This window comes from Dipodomys merriami, unplaced genomic scaffold (genome assembly GCF_024711535.1).
Source record: "Dipodomys merriami isolate MVZ:Mamm:240054 unplaced genomic scaffold, mDipMer1.0.p SCAF_4, whole genome shotgun sequence".
Lineage (NCBI taxonomy): Eukaryota > Metazoa > Chordata > Mammalia > Rodentia > Heteromyidae > Dipodomys > Dipodomys merriami.
The window spans coordinates 8,077,525-8,101,444 of NW_027205603.1; the positions used below are offsets into that span (position 1 = coordinate 8,077,525).

General features: G+C 40.5%; 1 protein-coding gene across 14 annotated transcripts in view; it reads left to right on the forward strand.

The window, feature by feature from the left end:
- The window catches only part of Cacnb2 (calcium voltage-gated channel auxiliary subunit beta 2), a 308,080-nt gene that overhangs the window by 189,562 nt on the left and 94,598 nt on the right, over positions 1–23,920 (forward strand). For 9 of the 14 annotated variants that reach the window (XM_069990453.1, XM_069990454.1, XM_069990458.1 and 6 more), the window contains one exon: positions 14,119–14,238. In XM_069990453.1, the coding sequence (XP_069846554.1) occupies positions 14,119–14,238 (120 nt within the window). Of the gene's footprint in view, positions 1–12,672; positions 13,203–13,411; positions 13,595–14,118; positions 14,239–23,920 lie in introns of those variants that run through there. The other 5 variants (XM_069990460.1, XM_069990461.1, XM_069990465.1 and 2 more) reach the window with 3 other exon arrangements.

Consider the following 23,920-nt stretch of genomic DNA (forward strand, 5'->3'; position numbering starts at 1 on the left):
AATCAACCACAGAAAAATCCAGTAATGGTGCTGTGGCTCAAATGGTAGAGTGCTGGCCTTGAGCTTAGAGACAGAGCCCAGGCCCAGAGTTCAAGCCCCAGGACCAGCAAAAAAAAAAGTCTGTAAGAGATGAATGACTCTTGTAATGTTAATTAATTTCACTAGGGTTATGATAGTGAGATGGAAAGGACAAGCAGTGATGGTTTCATAGAAATGAATAACAAACATTTTTATCCAACAAACATTGCTGGAGTTCTTGCTGTATGCAAAGCCCTGTGCTAGATCCTGGGTGTTAAACAGTAACCAGAAGCAGCAGAAATCCTTGTATTTGTGATGCTTCCTTGTTAAGGTAAACAATTACCTATATATTGAATAATGTAAATAATTACCTAAATATATATTCTGAATGCCAGAAAATGGGAACCTAGAGGAATCTTAATCAGAGAAAAAAGAATATTGAGAGCTCTTAGCTTGCTATTTTCAATGCTACACTTATCTCTGTCAGACCATGATTTTGACATTGGCACTTCACAAAGACATTTTAGTGAAAACCTAAAGATGGATCTGAAAGCAGAATTAAGAGGGATAAAGAGGCTCCATGGCCCCAGGGGTCTGGTGAACAGGCAGTACTGAGAATCCCCCAAATTAGGAGTATCTGCTTCCTGTGTCTTGGCTTTTTTGTCATGTTGTAGAATAACTTGAATATATATTATATATTATTATGAATAAAAAATATATATGTTAGTTATGGGACTTGAACCTAGGGCCTGGGAACTGGTTCTGAACCTATTTGTGCTCAAGGCTAGCACTTGAGCCACAATGTGACTTCTAGTTTTTTAGTGGTTAATTGGAGATTAGAGTCTCACAGGGACTTTTCTGCTCTGCTCTGGCTGCTTTCAAACTGTGATCCTCAGATCTCAGCCTCTTGAGTAGCTAGGATTATAGACATGAGCCACCGGTGTCTGGCTAACTTGATTTTTTTTTTTTTTTTTGCTGGTCTTGGGGCTTGAACTCAGGGCCTGGGCACTGTCCCTTAGCTTCTTTTGCTTAATACTAAGTTCTTTACCACTTGAGCCACATTGCCACTTTCAGTTTTTTTTCTGGTTATGTGGTACTGAGGAATCAAACCCAGGGCTTCATGGATGCTAACCAAGCACTCTACCCCTAAGCCACATTCCCAGCTTGAATACTTTTTTCTTTTATCATAAATACGAAAATTATTTCTTCTCTAATTGAAAATTCAAGTAATGTTATATAGATATTTGGGGGGGGGGATGGGGTTCAGTCATGGGGCCTGAACTCTGGGCCTAGGCACTGTCCCTCAGCTCTTCAGCTCAAGGCTAGTGCTCTACCACTTGAGCCACAGCGCCACTTCTGGCTTTTTTTCTTTTTGCTTATGTGGTGCTGAGGAATTGAACCCAGGGCCTCATGCATACCAGGCAAGCGCTCTACCACTGAGCCACCTTCCCAGTCCGTTAAATAGATTTTTTAATGACTACAAAAATGGAGAAACAGATATTGCAAATTTTTCATAGAAAATGAGCAGGAAATTTTGTTTCTAGATGAAAAATCTAAAATTTCCTGTCTTTTAATGTACATAGATGCATGTGGACCAGATTTCTCCTCGTTTTTCCCAAAGGTGTGTGAGTCGCTTTAGGGGTAAATTAACTGTAGTAGGTCACTAGGGTGTTCTGTCGTGCCTATTACTAAAAGCTCCATTCCACTGGTATTTTTCCAAGCAAATCCCTGATTGTGTAGCCTATTTTTGATATTAAAATCTCTCTGAACCAAAGTCATAGCTTTCTAGAAGGTCAGACTTTTAGAACAGTATATTAATAATTTACTAGCAATTTACTGAGTCATTTGTCCTGCTTAAATACCTCACCCAGTACCAACAAATTATCTAAGTGCTCACGTGATGAAAGCTCAGTGGAAATTTAAGCAATCATTTCATACATTTTTAGCAGGGAAATATAATACTTCAGAATGTTAACATTTTGTTTCTGAGGCTTTGGGTTCCATTTTTATGTCTTACCTGACATAACTCCTACCTCAGCCTTGGATCCTTTATTTTTTGTTTGGTTTGGTTTTGTAGTATCTTTTTATTGGTTGTACAAGGGGGTTTGTATTGTGACATTTCTATATATGAGAATAGTATATCCTCTGATCAACCTCTCCATCCCCCACTTTATATACATTATACATTATATGTATACTATATATATATATATATATATATATATATATATATATATATAGTCTCATTCTGTGCCCTTCTTTCACCAGGTTTCATAGTTCCATTTTCATACATGCAAATAAATGCCATCAACCAACCATATTCATTCTCATTCACTCACTTCCTCAATCCATTTCTCTTTCCACCTGTGCCTCCCTCCCCTGTAAGGCTGTTTTCCTTTCCTGCCATTCCTTTTTAGTTATATTTATGTAATAATTACACCAAAAGGCTTCTTTCACTGTGGTATCTCAGATGTGATTTTATCTTGCTTTGCACAGAATAATAGTCTCTCTTGTTTTTCTTTCCCTGTTACTTAAAAACAATGGAAAGTCAGGAGTCTACTTGCATCTGTTAGCAGTAATAAAAATAAATCATAAAACTTATCAAGGATAGATCAACAGGTTAAAAATATAGGTATGTGCTTAGGATCTGTTTTGCAATACCAATAATTTCAAGGTATTTTGTTTGATGTTTGAATTTTGATAGGAAGAACTTTGTGCTTTTATTCACAAAAACATTAACATTAAGGGAAAAAATTAACTCACAGAGTTTTTATTTTAAAAAGAGAAGTAATCCATCCTAGCTACTTAATCTATCCTAGCTACTGAGATCTGAGAATTAAGGTTTGAAGACAGTCTAAACAGGAAAGTCTATGAGACCTCTAATTAACCACTAAAAAAATCTGGAAGAGGAGCCTGTGGCTCAACTGGAAGAACTCTAGCCTTGAACAAAAAATATCTCACTGATACCAGTCCCTGGGGAAAAACAAGTAATTCAATCTTATAACTTCTGTTAATATGTATTATATTAACATATTTAACATTAATATATCAATATATATGCATGTATATATAGAAATGATTCAGGGTTTTGTTTCACCAAATATATTCATCATCACAAATATAGGCATGAATGTTCTTCAGTTTTTGTAGTTCTCTTTTTGTGCCAGTCCTGGGCTTGAACTAGGCCTGGGCACTGTCCCTGAGCATTTTTTGGTTAAGGTAAATGCTCTACCACTTGAGCCACAGCTTCACTTATAGCGCACATGCGTGAGCGTGTGTGTGTGTGTGTGTGTGTGTGTGTGTGTATGTGTGTGTATACGTGTGTGTGCGTGTGTGTACGTACTTTTACTTTCTTGCCAGGCAGGTTCTGAACCTCACTCTTAAGATCTCAGCCTCCTTAGTAGCTAGGATGACAGGTGTGAGCCACTAGCACCTGGCTCAATTATCTGTAAGATTTTCTAACCTACTAAGTATCTGGACCATAATTTAGAGTTTTTCAGCTAGATATTCAAAAAGGAAATATTCATAGAGATGTCTGGATGTCCGCTTTCCTCTGTGATGAGTTGGGATTTTTTTTTATGGATTTTCTAATCTTCCTGTCTATTTACACCTCTTCATCTCTTACTAAGTTTTCTCTTAAGTAGGATGGCTGAAGTTTGTGCCAGGAACATGTGAGGGTGAAGTCTGTAAGGAGTGCAGTCCTATCTGCCCCACGGCAGTGTGCTGTGCTGCTGGAATTACCTGGAGGTACGTTGGTGGCTGCGCAGTATTTGTGATGTTGGGGCTAAGGGAAAGGACTCATCTTTGAAGACAAAAGCAAGAGTCATTTGTTTTGTAACTCAAGCAAAGGCCTGGGAGCTGGGGGTGGCCCTCAGTAGAAGTTCATCTGCCTAGAATCTTCAAGGCCAACCTTGCTTCCATGTCAAACCTCACCACAAAATCTAAAATGAGGATGTGTAATTTTATCAAGGGGCCTTTGTTAAGTTGTAAAGAATCCTTAATATGCATGGGAATTTTATATTTATATTATTTATATATGTTTATATTTATCCAATTAAGATAGAGTTCAGTGGTAGAGAATTTTTTAACATGCTTAAGGCTCTTCTTTCAATCCTCCTTACCATAGTAAATGAGAATATATATACATATATGCACACAAATGTGCACATACATATATGCACACAAATGTGCACATACATATATGCACAACTATTTGTGCCTCTCTATACGTTTTATATATGCATTCAAAATTAGGTAAAGAAATATCTTCTTCCTATGCTAACTTGATTTTTATTAATATATATCCATCATACAAAATAATGGGTTTCATTGTGAGATTTTCACACATACACATAATGCACCTTGATCTTTATCTTACATATGCACCCCATTACGATCTCTTGCCTCTGTTTTCCCTTCTTTCTGATTCCACTTCTCTTCCTAAACAGTCCTCTTTCTGTTTGTCTGGTGTTTTGGTGGTGTTGTTTTCTTCAGCTGTTTATTTTGGTACAGACTCTTGCTAGCTAGCCTAGGTAACTTCCTCCCCCCTTTCCACATGAACTGCCCCACCCAGCTCAGGTTTGATTTTTGAAGACCTCTGAGTTTTGTGGATGCCATCTGTATGGTGACGTTTTCTGCTATGAATTTTAGTTGTCCCTCTGTAGGGATAGCGGAAGTCTGTAGCAGCAGTGGTGAGCATTCACTCCACATGTCCCATTTAGAACATATTTTCAACCCTCTGTAAGAAAATCTCCAGGTGCCTCGTTTCTTTTTAATAGCCTCATGTGCAGAGAGAGCAAGCCCCAGGACTTCCTGTGGCTCTAACAGCAAGTGTTCAGCAGTTTTAGCGTTGGAACTTTGAAGGTCCTGGCAAAATAGTAAAATTAATAGTAAAAGAGACTTTACACACTCATACACAAAATAAACCTTAATCATATTTCCAAAATATAAAACCTTATGTCATTTAGAAGAAGGGGTTGCTATATAAATTTTAAGTTAATGTCTTAAAAAACAAAACAAAACTCAGAGCCGGGCGCCAGTAGTTCATGCCTGTAATCCTAGCTTCCAGGAGGCTGAGATCTGAGGATTGTGGTTCAAAGCCAGCCCGGGCAGGAAAGTCCATGAAACTCTTAACTGGAAGGGGCCTTGTGGTTCAAGTGGTAGAGCACTAGCCTTGAGCTGAAGAGCTGAGTGACAGCACCCAGGCCCAGAGTTCAAGCCCCACGACCAACCAAAAAGAACCCCCAAGCCCCTACAGAACTCAATGTCTTACTTAGTATTGAACATGGTTACTTAATCATTTGACCTATACTTGACATTCACTTGATACTTATGGAGGTTTTGGATAAAATTCCAGGGATGTGTTTAAGCTGATGCTTTTAATTTTTTACTCATTATTAATACTTGTTACCATTTGTTATGGACAGTCAGGGTTGTTTGTGGGGGAGAGTTGGAGTGAGACCTTTTAAGGAAGAGAAACATGAGCATGTTTAGAAATGTTTAGGAATGATGAAGAGGACCCTATAGAGAACTTTGAGATACAGATTGTGGCAGGGAATGGCCTTGCCCCACCCTCTTTCATTAGTCATTCATTCAATTAATGTGTACAGCTCAGGTGTTTTGTGTGCAATATGGTTCTCAGCACTTCTGGTATATGAAGGAAGAAAACTGAAAAAGGAAAGAAAAAAACAAAACGAACATGGCTCAAGTGGTAGAGCAACTTCCTAGCAATGAAAGGCCCTGAGTTCAAATGCTACTACTGCCTACTCCCCAGAGTAAACCAAAATCTGAGTTTAGACCTATCAGGGTCCTTTTAAAGAACTTCAGCTGCAGTGTGGAAAGCTATGATCTGAACTGCAGCTTAGCTAAGAAGACCCTGGATTTGAGTCAGGCTTTGGTGAGACCAGCTTCCACACTGTTTACCTAAATGAACTTGCCAAAGACACATTCATTTCTAGAAAAAGGAAAAAAATAGAGAAAGAAAAATTTAAAAAGGTGCTTTCTTGACTTGCATTGTTTTCCTCTTCTACTGTCTACTTTCTTTTGTGGATTAGTCATGAAAAGAATGTGTCACAATTTGAGAGAGTCTCAGGAAAAATTTCAGCATAGCAGCCGAGTCTACAAAACAGCATTGTATTGAAGAAAATAAAGTTATCTGTAGCTGAGTGCTGGTGGCTCATGCCTGTAAGCCTAGCTACTAAGGAGGCTGAGATCGGAGGATCATGGTTCAAAGCCAGCCTGGGCAGGAAAGTCCATGAGACTAAAACTGGAAGTGGCACTGTGGCTCAAGTGGTAGAGGGCTTGCGTTGAGCTGAAGATCTCAGGGACAGTGCCCAGGCCCAGAGTTCAAGCACCACGACCAACCAAAAAAAAAAACAAAAAAAACAGTTATCTGTGTTTTCATTGGCCCCCCATTGTATCTTCACTGAGCCTTTGGAAAGGTAAAAGATGAACAATTGTGTGTGTATGTGTGTGTGTGTGTGTGTGTGTGTGTGAGTGAGTGAGAGAGAGAGAGAGAGAGAGAGAGAGAGAGAGAGAGAGAGAGACAGAGAGAGAGACAGAGAGAGAGACAGAGAGAGAGACAGAGAGAGACAGAGAGAGAGAGAAACTGAGAGACCAAGAAAACTTAAAGGGAAACAAAGGAGGAGACAACAATGCTTGATAAGAAATGTACTCATTATCTTGCCCATGTAATTGTAACTCCTCTGTACAGTGTTTTCACAATTAAAAAAAAAAAGAATAATGGAAACATTAGCTGTATATACAGATAAGTTCCAGTTTTTATCTTAGGAATTGATGCATTCTTGGGGCTTAAATTCAAATTCATATTGCTAAAATTTTGTATATACATATATGTATATATGGAATATCTATGTATCTTCAGTCAGATACCTTCTCTGCCTCAGTCTTCATATTAGTAAAAATTCACTGCAAAAATGGGTAATGCTTGTGATCCAGCATAGTTCCTGACATGGGGTAAGCTTTCATTAAAAATGAAACTATTAGTGGGGTGCTGGTGGCTCACACCTGTAATCCTAGCTACTCAGGAGGCTGAGATCTGGGGATCACAGTTTGAAGCCAGTCCAGGCAGGAAAGTCTATAAGATTCTTGGCTACTATTACTTATCTCCTACCTTCAGGGATGGGGAAGGGAAGAAAAGCTGGAAGCAGAGCTGTGGCCCAAGAGGTAAAGTGCTAGGCTTGATGCAAAAAATTCATAGGGACAGCTCCTAGGCTTGGGGTTCAAGCCCCAAGATCCCCCCTCCTACCCCCGCCCCACACACATAACACAAAAATTTAACAGTTTCTGTTTATTGTATATCAATCCCAATTATGCTAAGGTGACTGTCCTAAGTATTAACATTATATAAGTCAATCTTAAAAAAAAACAAAACAAGAAAAAGAAACACAGATAGTTGAGTTAGAAGGACGAAAATCCAAAAATTCTGTTTAAATATCTGAAAACACCATGTTTCCAATTTTGTAGAGTTTTCTGACAGCTATTCTTTGAGAGGCAAAATTATCTTACAGATAATTCCATCTAAATGCAGGACTCTCCCATTTCCAGGAGCTCAGAATGTATGTACATGTAACAAATGAGAGAGACAGAGACAGAGAGAAAATAAATCAGCCTTCCTGAAAAGTAGTTACTCTCTTTTGTCAGTCATAGCGTCTTGTCCTCAGGGCCTTAGCATATTCTGTGCACCTCTCTCTTCCCAGCATGTTTCATTACAAGCATTTTCCCATTTGTTCTTCTGGTTTTGTCTTACTGTCATCTCTGAAATGCTATTTTTCCCAACATCCTTCTATTATCTCAATCTTTCTAATTTTCTTCCACAGCAAATATTTTTCCTCTAGCTTGTAAAAAATAGAATCCTCCATTACAATATCAAGTTGATTGAAAGGAAATATCCTTTTTTTTTTTTTTTGGCCTGTACCTGGGCTTCAACTTAGGACTCTGCACTGAACTTGTTTATTCACAACTGGGCCCTACAACTGGAGCCATGATCCATACCTCCGCTCTGACTTTTTGAAGATAAGAGTTTCAGACTTTTCTGCTCAGGCTGGATTTGAACATCAATTATACATGTCTCAGTCTCTTGAGTAGCTAGCATTACAGACACGTGCCATGGGTGCCTGGAAAATCTTATTCTTTTTTATAGCCAAGGTTCTAGCTTTCATCTTATAGTAGTATCACTGAGAATTTCAAAGTAATCAGTGCTCAAGAAAAAGTATATCCCAGTATTTTCCTTATAGTTATATCACTGAGAATGTAAAAGTAATCTGTGCTTAATAAATGTATGTGGTTTGGGCAGGCAGGTAGGATTTCTTTTTAACTTAGAAAATTTGATCATTTCGTTACTGTCTAGTATAGTTACACAAAGCTTACAGATTTTCCTAGTCTCTGATCCAGTGAAAACTTAATAGTAGGTTTTACATAATCAGAAGTATCACACAGGGCAGAACTTGCAAAGATTCCTGTTACTTCTGTTATTTTGATATTTAGCCAGGTGATAGGCCAATCACATTTGAGATGTTCATTATAGTGTAATTTTGAGTTATATGAATTACCTTCCAATTGCAAACTGGAGTATTGACTACGTAAGAAAATATTAAATTTATAAAGCTTAAATTTATCTCAATACATTGCGTCATTTTGGCCTTTGCAGTCTAGATGTCTCCTTATCAGAGAGTCATTTATGGTTTTGCCTATGAAGAGACTAAAACTAATCAATTGTTTTAATTGATACCAATTCCCATTTCTTAGGAGAAAGCTAGGACACTTCAAAGTACAAAAGTTAATTCTTCTGAGCAACAAGAAAATGGTTATATATTTAAACTAATGATGATCTCCATCTACATCCAGACAGTACAAGATAGAACCTTTCCCCTTGGTCCTTGTCTTTTTCTATTTATTCTTTAAAAAATTAATGTGGGCCTGACCAGGAGGGCATGCCTGTCTCCTGAGAAGCCATGGAAAATAACAGGGTGGATTTGGCATTTGGGTTGCATAGTCCTATGTATGAGGAGGTGGTTTGAGAAATGGTATAAGAGGACATAGTTTCATCAAGAATCAGAATTCTGGAGTTGGAGGCATGGCTCAGTTGGTAGGAGCCAGCAGGTATGGAGTTCAAGTCCCAGTCTCAGGCGAAAAAGAAAAGAATCCATATCCTTGGTATATTATGACAAAATGGTTATGCAGAAGAGCATTGCTTTACTTTTCATATGAAGATTCCAACAGAACTCAATGACACACATGCCACTCTGATACAGGCTTACAACTCTTACCATTTTGAATTTAAAAGAAAAAATACCTTGTTGTCGCTGTATTTGATTCTGGTGCCCTGCATCTTGTATATACATTTTTCTGATTTGGGGAGGGAAAGGAAAATACAAAATGGTGAAACAAGGAAACAGGTTGACCCATTGTCACAATGAGATGTACAAGATACTATGTTGAAAATGAACTTTACAACTTGTGGGGGGAGGGGGGAAAGGGAGGAAGTGGGGAAGGAAGGGGTGATAGGGGAAAAACAAAGGGTAGGATAACAATGCTCAATAGGAAACGTACTCGTTACCTTACTCATGTAACTGTAAGCCCTCTGTACAGTATCTTTAAAAATATATTAAAAAATACAAGAAGGATCAAGAAAATGAGTGCTGGAAATATAGAAGACTAGAAACAGCTGGGTGCCAGAGGCTCACACCTACAATCCTAGCTACTCAGGAGGTTGAAATGTGAGGATTGAGGTTTGAAACCAGCCCAGGCAGGAAAGTCCATAAGACTCTTATCTCTAATAAACTACTCTGAAAAAGCTGGAAGTGGTGTCGTGGCTCAAGTGGTAGAGCACTAGCCTTGAGCAAAAGAGCTCAGGGACAACGTCCAAGCCCCAGGACTGGCAAAAAAAAAAAAAAAAAAAAGAATAGGAACAGTGGAATACAATATCAAAAGAAAAAGAAAGCAAACTTTACAAGTAAAAAGTATAAAAAGCAAAGAAAGGGTGGTGATTTCTTATGCAAATATTTGGTCCAAAAGTGGAGAAAGAACTGGAAAGTAGAGAAAAGCCTGGGTGAATCTGAGGTTAAGCAAAGGACACATATGTAGCATAAGTTCTAAGGATTGGAAGAAAAGAGAAGGTCTAGAATAAACTGTGGGGGAGGCATTAGGCTCCAGTTGTCCTTGGGAATTTGCAATGAGGAATGTGACTATTATCCTGTAGAAGAGGAAATATGCCTGGCTGAAAATGGGATGTGACTACCAGGACAGATATTGTAAAAGATGAAATAATCACATTATAGGCACTGGAGAGCTTCAGGGTACATCTTGTAATGAACTTGCTCAGGAGTTATGAAAATGACTGCCAGATGTTCCTCACTCAAGACAACTTGAGGCACGATGACCCAGAAAGTCCATATGGTAGCAAAGGCAAACGCTTAATTAGATGTAGCACTTCTAACTGCACAAATCCATACTCCCAAAGGGAAAGAGGTTAATTGTAATGCATATATTTAGAGGGTGACTTTCCCAATGCAGCAGCCACAAGAGAGGCTAAAACAGGCTTCTCTTGTAACAGTGACTGTCTTTGTGATGGTTAGTTGTGTGGGGTATTTCGCTCTGAAAAATACATTCAATTTTTGTATATACCGCTATAGAGGCAAGGAATGAACCTGGGTCCTTCTGTAAGCTAATCAGAAAGCTCACTTGCACAGTTGTATCATTTACTAGAAAAATTATGTTAGTAAGTTGTGGCAGATATTCAAAACATCCTCAGTAAAACTTGGTGAAGATCTTTTCTTTAATGCTTAATTTTAATTTGATTTTATTTTTTGCCAGTCGTGGAACTTGAACTCAGGGCCTGAGCACCGTCCCTGAGCTTCTTTTGCTCATGGCTAGCACGCTATCACCCTACCTCAGCACTACTTCTCACTTTTTCTGTTTATGTGGTACTGAGAAATTGAACCCAGGGCTCCATGCATGCTAGGCAAGCACTCTACCCCTAAGTCACATTCCCAGCCTAATGCTTAAATTTCAAACCTGGAAATTGGTGTCAACATGATCATGCAAAGTCAAAGTTACATCTGATTATTAGTCAAGGGTTTAAAATTTTTTACTTAAAAGGGAATGAGATCACCCTGTGTGTGTGTTACCTTCTTCCTTTCCATTATGAAATAATGGGACCCTGAATGACACAAACTTTGTACCTTAGCAGAGAAATGACCCAAACCTTCAACTGGGTGACTGGCAAGATGGGTAGTCATGGGGACTGTGACCCAATATAGAGTCACATTGTGCTCGTTAGTCATTTTGTAGTATGCTGTTGTTACTATGAGAAGTTCCTGGGAAGATTAGACTTCTCCTGCCATTTAAGTCAGTGTGGAAAGACTCATTTGTTCCTTGTATATTGTGTTTGAACAAATTTTGTGATGCATTTCTATATTCATGCACTTTATAACAATAGACATCAAATTATTGATTTATATAATAATGTGGATGAGGTAATAATGTGGAATTGAGGTACAAACTTTGGCTTTTATTCTGAAACCCTTATTCTGAATTTTTTCTAGCATTTAGATCATGACGATTGATATTAGCCCAGAATACAAAGGAGAACAGGAAGAATATAAGATTCTTTCTCCCCTCCCCCCTCTCTATTTTTCTTCTCTCCTTCCTTCTCTTTCTGTCTGTATGTCTTTTTTCTTTTTCTCTCCTCTTTAGTTTTTTTTACTTTTTATTTTCTTCTCTAGTTCTTTCTCAATCTCCTTTTCTCTTCAGATTTAACACATTTCTTTTACTTGCATGAGAATTTACAGTGACCTCTTCTCACACTCATAAATATGCAGTCCATATTAGAATTTTCTTTAAAAAATTCTCTGTGTATACTTATTCATAAATAAGTCTTAAGGTAATTCAGTTTGCACAGGAAATGAATAATGCTGGTATGTTTCTTAAACCTCAGTTCCCTTATCCACAAGGAGAATTTGGACTCAATTACTGTATTCTGTGACTGTTAACACAAGCTACTAAATCACCTAAGCCTTGAAATTTCTTCTGAGGTATTGCTGTAACAACTCAGTTATTTATTCCAGTGTCTTGTTTCGAATGGTAGTTTCTCAGTTGGAGAAGCAGTCCAAAGTCATTTTGAGCTCCGTTAAACTCTTTGCTTTATAGAGCTGTGATTACTTTGGTGTCCTAATTAAATGGCCAGATCTCACTGTTACATCGTGCTGAAGAAGTCACAAAGCAATAAAAAGCAGTATTAGGATGATGGATGAGCAGGGTTTGTTTATTTTGCCATCTAATATTGTCTGTAGTATTTAGGACAGGCAGATCGCCTTCATGGCACAGGGTATACTTTCTGTAACAGGTAATGAGAAAAAAGATTATTAAATGAAGAGTGCATGCTTGGATTTTGAGAGCAGCCTCCCAGTGAAACAAATTCGCTCAACATTCCATGTTCTCTGTTACTATAGAAGCAGCGACTCTCCCAGCTGTTTACACTTTTGATGTAAAATGGCAATTTGACATAGACGAACAGTATGATGTGAGCATTTGCGTAAAAGGGCTACATGTGGAGCATGCCCAGTTCCTGGGGAGTAAGTCCTCCCCCTCCTTCCTCTCTCCCTCCTCTCTCCCTCCTCCACCCTCCCCCTCCAGATCTCTAAAGATAAGGCTTGAACTTTGCACTTGCAAATACCGCTGCCTATATTTTCTGCACTTCTGCTTTTTTAAAGATCTCCTCACAATTCATTTCCGACAAGAATCCAAGAGATGGGAAGAGAATATTCAAGGAAATAAGGTGCATTAAGTTTAGAACGAGTTGATACCGGTCTTTGAATGCACTTGAGGTGTTCTTTATTTTGAAAGCATTCCAGTGTGTGCTGCTTTTTTTTTTCCTCTCCCCCCACCCCTTTTCTCCTTGGAATGGGAAAATAAGAATCTGCCTGGATGAGAGGCTTCTGGGGCAAGGAATGAACACCGGGGAGGCAGCAGGGGACAGAAGAGGGGCTTGCCTGGAGCATGGATGGGAAAGGTGCTGGCATTCTCCAGGGCTCAGTTCAAGCTGAGAATCTGTGCCCGGGGCTGCAGCTGCGGATGAGAAAGGCGCTGTCTGGCTAATGAAGGCCACCTGGATCAGATTTCTGAAAAGAGCCAAGGGAGGAAGGCTGAGGAATTCTGAGATCTGTGTAAGTGCAAAGGGCTTCCATTCCCGGAGACGTGGTTTGCTTTTGCTTTGCTGTTGTTGCAGTGTGTGCTGATGGAGAGGGTGGTTTGTTTTAGTTAATATGCTCCTGATTGTAAGGCAGTGAGAGAGAGAGAGAGAGAGAGAGAGAGAGAGAGAGAGAGAGAGAGAGAGAGAGAGAGAGAGAGAGAGAGAGATTCCTATAATTTTTCCCCCAGTTCCTTCTGCATTGTGATTTCTTGCCAAATGAGATCGCTCACGCAGGTGTTTGCTGTAGGCTGCTCTGGTTAAATATCCATGCACAGGTATTTTTAAATGTGTTGCTCAAAGACGGTAATGGAGCTGGCTGCTAGCACCTTACAGTGCGGTGGGAGAAGGTAGCAGGTGGAGAAAAAGGTAAGGAAGGATTATTGTGATTATGGGGAGGAATGATCACAGCAGGACATTTTTGCAGAGTTCAAATTGCTAACCCCTCACAGCCCCGCTTTTGTTTGCATTTTGGTAGGTTGGTGTGTCTTTCCTGTGGTCCATACTTGCTTTAGAATGGAGATTGTTTCTGAGACTATCCTTGAAAGCCGTCTGTGCCCTTCAGCTTGTTCAGCATTGCAGTACCAAGCTGATTGCATTCTAAAACACTTGTTCTGCGTTCCCGTTTGTCTCGTTGTTTTGGAAGAGAAACCTTGGGCAGGAATGAGAACTTGGTAGGTTCAGCTACCCTAGGGAATGGCCTTCAAGGCAAACAAAGAAAGCAGGTTTTGTTAAGTGGGTCACTGCAAAAATAAATAAATAAAAAATCCATTTTGTCTCTTTTCAGGAATTGATAGAACAATCCAGGCAGCAAGTTGCCAGGCCAATGAGAGTTTTCCAAGGCACACATCACGGATTGAGTTTGTATTGAACTATATATTTTTCCTCTGCAGGGTTCGGCAGACTCCTACACCAGCCGTCCATCCGATTCAGATGTGTCTCTGGAGGAGGACCGTGAGGCAGTGCGCAGAGAGGCAGAGCGGCAGGCCCAGGCCCAGTTGGAAAAGGCAAAGGTAAGCCCATTTCTGGCTTCCCAGGGCCTTTCTTTGAGAGGTAGGTGGGACTGCACTGGCGATGGACTACCTGTGGAAATGTCTCCTGAAGCTTGGATTTTGCTCTGTCAGAGCCGAGCATTACCTGGTTTCAAAAGGTACAGTGAATAGAATCGTTTCTTCCAGTGGCTTTAAAAAAATTTAAAAAAGGAAGTGTAGTGTGTAACCATGGATTTTTACTTTTATGCTCTTTCATAGTCTAAGCAGCTTCTTTCCAAGGGCAGCTGGTTTATTTAGACCAGACAAAAGGATCTCTTAAGTATACAAAAAGAAAAGCTACATCTCGTATCAAAATATTTATTTCATTTTCCTAGTAAACCCTGTTTTTGTTAAAAAAAAAAAAAACCACCAAATTTCCTATAAGCTAATGTTTATTTTCTTAGCCTTCAACAGTCTTCTCCTACAAATTTAACCCCATTACGTATTTTTTTAATGGCTTCTTTTAACTTAAAAAATAAGTATATGCTGTAACAATGGATTTTATTTTATTTATTTATTTATTTTTGGTCACGGGGCTTGAACCCTGGGCCTGGGCGCTGCCCCTCAGCTCTTCAGCTCAAAGCTAGTGCTCTACCACTTGAGCTACAGTGCTACTTCTGGTTTTCTGGTGGTTTATTGGAGATAAGAGTCTCATGGACTTTCCTGCCTGGGCTGGCTTTGAACCTTGATTCTCAGATCTCAGCCTCCTGAGTAGCTAGGATTACAGGCGTGAGCCACCGGCGCCCAGCAACAATGGATTTTATTAATCCTTAAAAAGTCCCTGCCCTTGGATTGTTTCTTCTTTATGGAATTATACTAAAGTGAGAAAAGGAAAAGGAAACTGGAAACTAGATAGGAAGTTGAGGAAGAATTTATTTCAGGCTGAATTTCATTTCATTATGAAATGATGACTCAAGTCATTGTCACTTGAATTCTTTTCCCCCCTCCCCATGCATCCACTTGAATGTAAACTATTTCTAAAGAGTAGATGATTGTCCAAATTTAAGGGACCTGAGTTTGTCAAGTGGTAACCTTTCCAAAAACAAACAAACAATTGGAATTGAGTTAAGTGGTATGTTGATCTTATTAGAAAAATTAAGGTAGTATTACAAGGTCCCTGTTAGCTGTTGCATCTCTGAGTGAAATCTGTGTGGGTTGCTATGGGAATCCTGCCTTGGAATTTGGTGTCAGAAGCTTGAATAGCCTTTATACAACACTCATGACCCCTCAGCCCAGACCTTGACTTCTCAAAAGCACAACAGTGCTGTCCATCAAGACAATCATCTCACTTCAGCTGGTGGGAAAATCTCCAGGTCTGACAGTCTTAACTGGGGACAACGGTGACAGTGGGTATGGACCAGGCCAGGTGGGATTCTGCTGCTTTCAAACCCATCCACCTGCCAAAAGTCATCATTCCAAACACTGACAGTGCAGATCAATCACATTAACTAATGAGTCTGGTAAAGGGAATCGCCCCAGATTTGTACAGGAGAAAGTGCGTTTTCTGAGAATGCAAAATACTGCTAACTTGAAGGGATGGATGGGGATACAAGAGGGGGTGGGGAGGAGGATGGAAGGAGTGCATTGCCAAGATGCATTGTGCTCACAAACTGACGTGTTAAATTGAAGCCCCTTTTTGCAACATGTAAAGATGAGAGAGAATGGGGGGTGGGGAGAGAAAGAGAGGGAGGGAGAGAAAGAATGAATGAAAATCTTATATTCCGTATTTTATACCTGGATGTAAAGAAAAGTCATGGTTAAAAAAATAGCAGCTTGTATTCCAGAACTAAGATTGTTCTATTTGTAGCTAATTTATTCATGTGATTCTCACCCAAATCAAACAGTTGCTTCAATTCCTATCTTGTCATCATGTAACCCAGTATGTTAAAGATTTGCTTTTCCAATCTTCAGTTATTTAAATGGAGCATCCCCCCCATCCCATGATAGTGTGCTATAACTCATGAATTAAGTGGCATAACTTGAGAGAACTTTTAAATCTTGCAACCTAGTGTGGCTTAAAATGTTGTTCCTAAATCAGACCATGCTGCCTAAAAAGTTTACAGATAGGGCTGGGAAGGTGGCTCAGTGGTAGAGTGCTTGCCTTGCATGCATGAGATCCTGGGTTCGATTCCTCAGCACCACCTAAGCAGAAAAAACCAGAAGTAGTGCTGTGGCTCAAGTGGTAGAGCGCTAGCCTTGAGCTGAAGAGCTGAAGGACAGTGCCCAGGCCCAGAGTTCAGGCCCTACGACTGACCGAAAAAAAAAACAACAACTTTACAGCTGCAAATTACATAGAACATGAGTGAGCAAGAAGAAAATTTTAAGTGAAGGTAAAATACTAGGACTGTTTTCCATGTTTTAATGAAAAAGTTTATATCCATTTTGAAATCTTTATTATGCTGATCTTGGGGCTGGAACTCAGGGCCTGGGCACTGTCCCTGAGTTTTTGTTTGCTCAAGGCTGGTGCTCTATCACTTGAGCCATAGCTCCACCTTTGGGGACATTCATTTTGTTTTTTAATTGGGTCATTGTCTTAAACTTTTGATGTATGCAAATGAGTGTGTGAGGATTTGAATATGTTATGCAAGAAGATAAAGGATTAAGATTTAAGTTATTTTATGTTAAAATTGTGGCTTAGTAGAGATGGCTTATTCCAATATTTTGAAGAAAAATAAGAAGGGTTCTAGATGTCTAGTTCTTCATTAGGTTGAATTAATCTGTTCTCCTTTGACAGAATGTCATCAGACATCTGTTGTTACTGGGACCTATTTCAAAACAAAACCTTGAGGTTTAAAAACAGGAATTCATTGTTTAAATAGTTTAATCAATTTGTATTTCCATTTGGGAATAATCAAATGTTTCCTACAGTACAAAATACTGTACAGTACAAAGACGCTATAAGTTAGTGTTTTTACTCACCCTAAAGATCCAGTGTCATGAGTCTGTGCAAACACCTGGTAGAGACTGCAGCTGTGATTTGCAGTTCTGATCTCATAGAAAGATGAACTCCATTATCCATTAATTGCCTTAATAATAGCTCTATGAAATAAGGTAATTGGCAAGTAGAGAAACTAGAGACACTCACTGCCTTTTGAAATTAAATGACCTACAAAAGGTTATATAACGAGGCACGCTGTGCTGCCAATAAACCCCCAGAACTCTTCACTACCACTTTGCTACGGCCTCTCTTAAACTGGTACAATGAAGAGAGTTCATAGGCAATATAGAGGCAAATAATCAACTGGCATGACCTTGTTTGTGAACTTGGCATTTTCTGGTCTCATATATGTATCCTGATCTGGTTCAGTGTGGAAAAACTAGACACCATCCTTCCTTAAAATTGTGTCCTTTGATATTAGTTGAAAGTTTTATGAAATTCATTTATGCCCACAATGATCTTTTTGGTAAAAGCAACTGTATCTCAATAAACTCTCTCCTTTCACAGTGGGTAGGTCATGTGTTTGCAGCTGTGCAACCATGTCTGGTCAAATTTTGTTGTTGTTGTTATTATTCCCTGGAGAAATCCCAACTCCATGGAAAATGGTTATTCTCCCTACTTATCTCCATCAACCCTAGAAACCCGCTGGTCACCTTTAGATTTCTCTCTTCTAGACATTGCATTTATTAAAAAGAACCATAAAGTAGTTGGGTCCTCTGTGAGTATTATCTAAATCCCTTTTTTGTTTCAGTTGTGGCAGTACTAAGGTTTGAGTTCCGTTCTTGCCAGGCAAGCTCTACCACTTGAGCCAGAATCCCAATCCTCTTTGTTTGGGTTATCTTTTAACATAGAGTCTCCCTATCTGGTCTTGCCAGCCTAAACTCTGATTCACCTCTTTATTTCCCTATGTGACTGTGCTTCCCTAGTACGCATCATTCCATCACCTAGAGCCTTTGAGATGGAGTCTCAGGAATTTTGCTGTCATTGACTTAGGCTGCCTTTGATGGTGATTTCCCTATCTGTGTCTCCCAATTAGCTAGGATTACAAGTGTAGGCCTCTGTACCTGGTAGTTATACATTTTTTATGTTTATGCTACATTATGTATCAGAAAGTGCATTTTTTACTGCCCAGTAATATTCCATTGTTTATATATTCCATATTCTATTTATTTATATAGTTGCCAGTTGGTGGACATTGGAGTGATTTCTATGTTTTAGGTATTGTGGGTACTGTTCTTATCTGCATTTATATAGAAGTTTGTTTGCATATGTTCTGATTTCTCATGTGCATATATGTAGAACGGAAATTACAAAATCAAATGATCACCTTGTATTTTAATTGTAAATACAATTTTCTTTATGCCCTTCTCAAAAATGTGCCTTTCTATTTTATATTCAGAGGTTGTGAGATGGGAAATCTACATACAGAGATAGAATGGGTTCAGTGTACTGTTTTTAGTAGAATTGATTGTTAAATATGTGTGTGTGTGTGTGTGTGTGTGTGTGTGTGTGTGTGTGTGTGTGTGTGTGTGTGTGTGTGTGTGTGTGTGTGTGTGTGTGTGTGTGTGTGTGTGTGTGTGTGTGTGTGTGTGTGTGTGTGTGTGTGTGTGTGTGTGTGTGTGTGTGTGTGTGCTTGTGCGTGCACATGCACATGTGCTCCAGTCCTGGGGCTTGAACTCTGGGCCTGCTTGCTGTCCCTAAGCTTTTTTGCTCAAGACTAGCACTCTACCACTGGAGCCACAACTCCACTTCCAGGTTTTTATTTTGGTAGTTAATTAGAGATAAGAATCTTGTGGGCTTTCCATGATTCTCAGGCCTCAGCTTCTTAAGTGGCTAAGATTACAGCCATGAGCCACCAACCCCTGGCTGATTGTTGCATTTTAAGCCTTTTTTTCAATCATTGAATAGCTACTATACTAAAGACATTGTACTTACTATAGTTGGAATGTGGTAAGGTCAGACAAAAATTAGAAAGCAGTATAAGTGAAGGAAGTGAAGGTTGGAAAGTGAAGGCCAAGAAGTGAAATCAGTGGAAGTGAGGGCCAGGCTAAGAAAACATGGCACTTTCCAGAAGAAAAAAAATAAAGGTTAATTTTTCAAGATCTTGCCAGCTAGATAGTCTACCTTCACATTCAACTAAGACTTCAGATGGGTGAAATTTGGAAGAGCAAAAACCATTCCCTAAGATTTGAAATAGGATGACTTTTTAAAATATTTATTCATATTATTAGAAAGGTGCTGTACAGAGAAGCTACAGTTCCAAAAGTCAGGCAATGAGTACATTTCTTGGGGGCAATGTCACCCCTTCCCTTGCTCCCCTCAGTGTCCCCGCCCCCACCCTGGCCCCATAGGGTAACTTGTGGTTTTCTAGTTTATAGTACTGTGCCTTTGAGTATGATTTTGGTATTTGTAATTCTAACAGTTTGAACATTCTTCCTGCTTTGGTATTTTGGCATGGTTATGGCTTGTGGATCTTTTTGTTTATTATGTGCTTGACTTCCTACTTCCTTTCCATTGAGAAGGACCAATTCCATTCTAGAAATCATCTTTTGCTTTGTTAATTTCTTCTTCTGTATTGTCTTTGTTCTTCTTATTTTCACCTTTATCAGGTATTTGAATAGAGCCTGAACTCTGGGCCTGGGCCCTGCCCCTCAGCTCTTCAGCTCAAGGCTAGCTCTCTACCACTTGAGCCATAGCTCCACTTCTAGCTTTTTCTGCTTAGGTGGTGCTGAGGAATCGAAGCCAGGGCCTCATGCATGCAAGGCAAGCATTCTACCACTGAGCCACCTTCCCAGCCCCTGCAGTTGTTTTTCTTTCCGTCTTCTTGTTTTGAGGTTTTTTTTTTTTCCTACTTCTCTTTTGACCAATCTACTAAAATTTTTAGTTTTTGTCAAAAAGCCTCACTTTTAAGAGCTAGAAAAAATACTTGCTTAGGGGCTGGGAAGGTGGCTCAGTGGTAGAGCGCTTCCCTTGCATGCATGAGGCCCTGGGTTCGAATCCTCAGCACCACATAAGCAAAAGGAAAAAAAGCCGAAAGTGGCGCTGTGACTCAAGTGGCAGAGCGCTAGCCTTGAGCTGAAGAGCTGAGGGACAGCGCCCAGGCCCAGAGTTCAGGCCCCACGACCAGACCCAAAATAAATAAATAAATAAATAAATAAATACTGGCTTAATATGTTAGCTCATTTCCAGAAGTCTGGATGTGCTAAGTGTTCAAAGACACATTAGCTTAGGTTGCATTTTCCTCTTTGCAGGCCCTGAAGCATATGTATGGAGGGCCTTGGAGCTGCTAGGTGTCTGCATTAGTACCTGCACATAGACAGTAATTATCATGGCAATAGTCATAACTTCTGATACCTAATGACTATACATTGTAGATCATTTAAAAATAAGTAGGGCAGAATCCTCATAAGCAAAAAGTCCTCTGAATCCTGCAGAAGGGCAAAAGTCTTCAGGTGGTCACATAGAATTCAGGTGCTGGCTCTTTCTCAGGCTGCCTTGCCCAGCTGATGTGGGAGGTGGGGGCCTGGCTGATCTGAGATGGCTTCCGGCAGGTGTGCTTGGCCCGGCAGCTGCTCTCTCTGTGGTCCCTCATCTTCCCTGCAGGGGGGGTGAGCGCTTGGTCACATGCTGCTGTCAGGGCTGCACCAAGGGAGAGCAAGCTGAGCTGGTGACAATCAGGTCTCCTCTTTGTCCTTTCTGCATATGTCCCAGAGGCCACAGCGGGGCCCATCACAGGCTGAGCTCAAAGTGAGTGCACAGCCTGGAGTAGGGGCCAGGGGAAAATGAGGCAGCTCTTTTCTGCTCTGTCATACTCATCATTTCCTTCTTCTGGTGGTTTATTGGAGATAAGAGTCTCACGGACTTGCCTGCCTGACAAGGCTTTGAATGGTGATCCTCAGATCTCAGCCTCCTGAGTAGCTGGGATCACAGGTGTGCGCCCTCGGCACCTGGATGCTGAAGGTGACTTTGGTCTTTGTCTCTTTCCTGATGGCTTCTAATGACCTTCTAATTGTATAATCACTGACCTTGAATTACGGTTTCCTTTGACTACAGCCATGCTTTCCTTTTCTAATGAGCTTACGGGTCTTCCAGAAGCTGGCATGAAGCCCACCTCTGCTCCCACTCTGGTTATTCCTGTTCGGTCTGCCTGGGTTTAGTTCCCTCCAATGAAAGAAGGAAGTCCATCTAACCAAACACTCAGGCCTTTGACTTTCTAGCAGTTGGTGCCTTGAGCTGGCTCTTAGTTTTTCAGTGAACTCTACAGAGTCCCAGCAGTCCATGGATTGCCAGAAAGGTAGAGGGGCCCCCACTCATGCTAGTGATGGGGGGTTCTATGTCACTTTTCTACTGATTATAGCATTTTGCCTCCAGAGTAAGATTTGAACCGATGCCCTCTTTTACTGTGTCATGCTGTTGTGGCTCCAGTCATCACCACCCACCTCCTTCTTTATTCTGACTCCTTTCCTTTGTGTGTGGACCTCCAGTCCTGTCCTTTGTGACATCTTTTAATTCTGTCACCCATCAGAAGGGAGTTCTCCTTTTCCTTTAAACCCTTTCTTGCCTGAATCTTCCCTTTGAATTAGTTCATCTGCAATATTCCCTAACTTGAATCCTGACTGCAAGGCCCAACCAACATTTTTTCCCCCACATAGGATAGAACAGGAAATATTTTCCATACTGTAAGTTACATGATCTTCATCACAACTAAACTCGGTCATGGACTCCAATTCATCTCTGTCATAGACTGGCAGCTTGACCTTCGGGTCAATCACATGGAAAGGTCATCTTTGCCCTTTGTAAAATAAAAGACTGCAATGGTAATGGAACAAGCTGACCCATGTGAAGAATGAGTTTTCTAGAACTTTCTCCCAGTGTGCTTGGCCTCATGGGAGAGGGAAAGGCAATTGGAAGGCATGATTCTTCTTATCCAGGAGCTAAGTGTGTAATGGGGAGAGCTCTATGGAGAGTCAGAAGTGTATTTTCTTTGACTTTAATGTTTTCACTGTTATGTTGCCCCCCATTTTTTCTTTTGTACCAGTCCTGAAGCTTGAACTCAGGCCTGGGGGGCTGTCCCCAAGCTTTTGTGGTCAAGATCAGCCCTCTACCACTTGAGCCACAGCTCCACTTTGGCCTTTTTGGTGGACAATTGGAGATAAGAGTCATATGCACTTTCCTGCCTGGCCTGGCTTTGAGCTGTGATCCTCCTATCTCATCCTCCTGAATAACTGGGATTACAGGCATGAGCCACCAGCACCTCGCTGTCACATACTCCTTTTCTTTCCTCTTCTATAGTTGTTATAGGCTGAGCATCTATTAATTTCTATGCCGCCATGTTGGTTTGGAGCATTGAGTGGCTGCAGATCTGAGTGGGACCTGACATTGCCACTGGTTTGGTCCCTCAGCAGCTGGGTGGTGAGTCACATCGCATCCCTACCTGTGACTCAGGCTTGCATCCCGTCTCCTCAGCTGGACCGTGAACCCCTCGAGCATACAGATAGGCACTGACCTTGGACACACCATATCACACTAACTCCAATCTCTTCCCTAGTTAGCAAGACATGTTTAATACACTCTTGGCTTTTCTCATTGGCTCTTTTCTGAGAAGCATCTGAATACTGGGGAAATAAAATCAGTGGTGGCTTCCTAATTCTTTAGGGTTACAGTTATTTTGACAGTCTACTTAAGAGTAGGCTTTAAGGGGCTGGGAAGGCAGCTCAGAGGTAGAGCGCTTGCCTTGTATGCCTGAGGCCCTGGGTTCGATTCCTCAGCACCACATAAGAAAAAAGCCAGAAGTGGTGCTGTAGCTCAAGTGGTAGAGCGCTAGCCTTAAGCTGAAGAGCTGAGGGACAGCGACCAGGCCCAGAGTTCAGGCCCCACGACCAGACCCCCCTCCCCCCCAAAAAAAGAGTAGGTTTTAAGTTTCTTATGGGTGAAGAGTTACACATATTAAAAAAGAACTTAGTGCTTTGTCTGGTTCACCAGGCTCCTCCATGTGTTTATGGGTTTTATTAATGGAAGTTCAAGAGGTCTGGGGCTTGCCCACGTTTAAAACTATACTCCAGAACCCTTATTAGGATTGTTAATATAATACAGGGTTCTGGCTATTTCAAAACCATAAATGGATTGGGGAAAGATTAGTAGAAACTTTGTGGCTCCGGTCTTTGTATCTAAAAGAGCTATAACTGAATGACTTTGTTAAATCATTGTAAACATGGCTACAGATGCTCCATGTTTTTCCTTCCTTTTTTCCTTACTCCATATGAACATGAAACAACACAGAGCTCTATGGAGAATGTAATATCACCAGCCTTTCCTTTCCTTGCTCTACTGAGTGTGTCAGAGCTAAGTAAAAGTTGTTGAAACTGTGATGGTGAGAAATTACTAACTCATTCAGTGATGAGACCTGTTGTGTTATTGAGTAGGCGTTGAAGGAGTGCCATCTCAGATGTTGCTTCCCCCTCACCATGTTCATGGTCTAATGGTGAGAACAGAAATACGTTTGTCACTGAACTGAGTAATGTGTTACAGCAACTGATACAGGTTATAGCAACTGATACAGTCCAAGAATAGGGAGAGGGTGCAGAGGGTAGTTTGGATTACACAGGGCCCATTTTGTGCAAATGTCTCTGTAGGGATAGGATCTTACTAATGATTAGTCTGCCAGGAATCATGCTCACTGAACCGTTCAACAGATGCTCCTATTTACATTGAATTTTGTTTTGAATC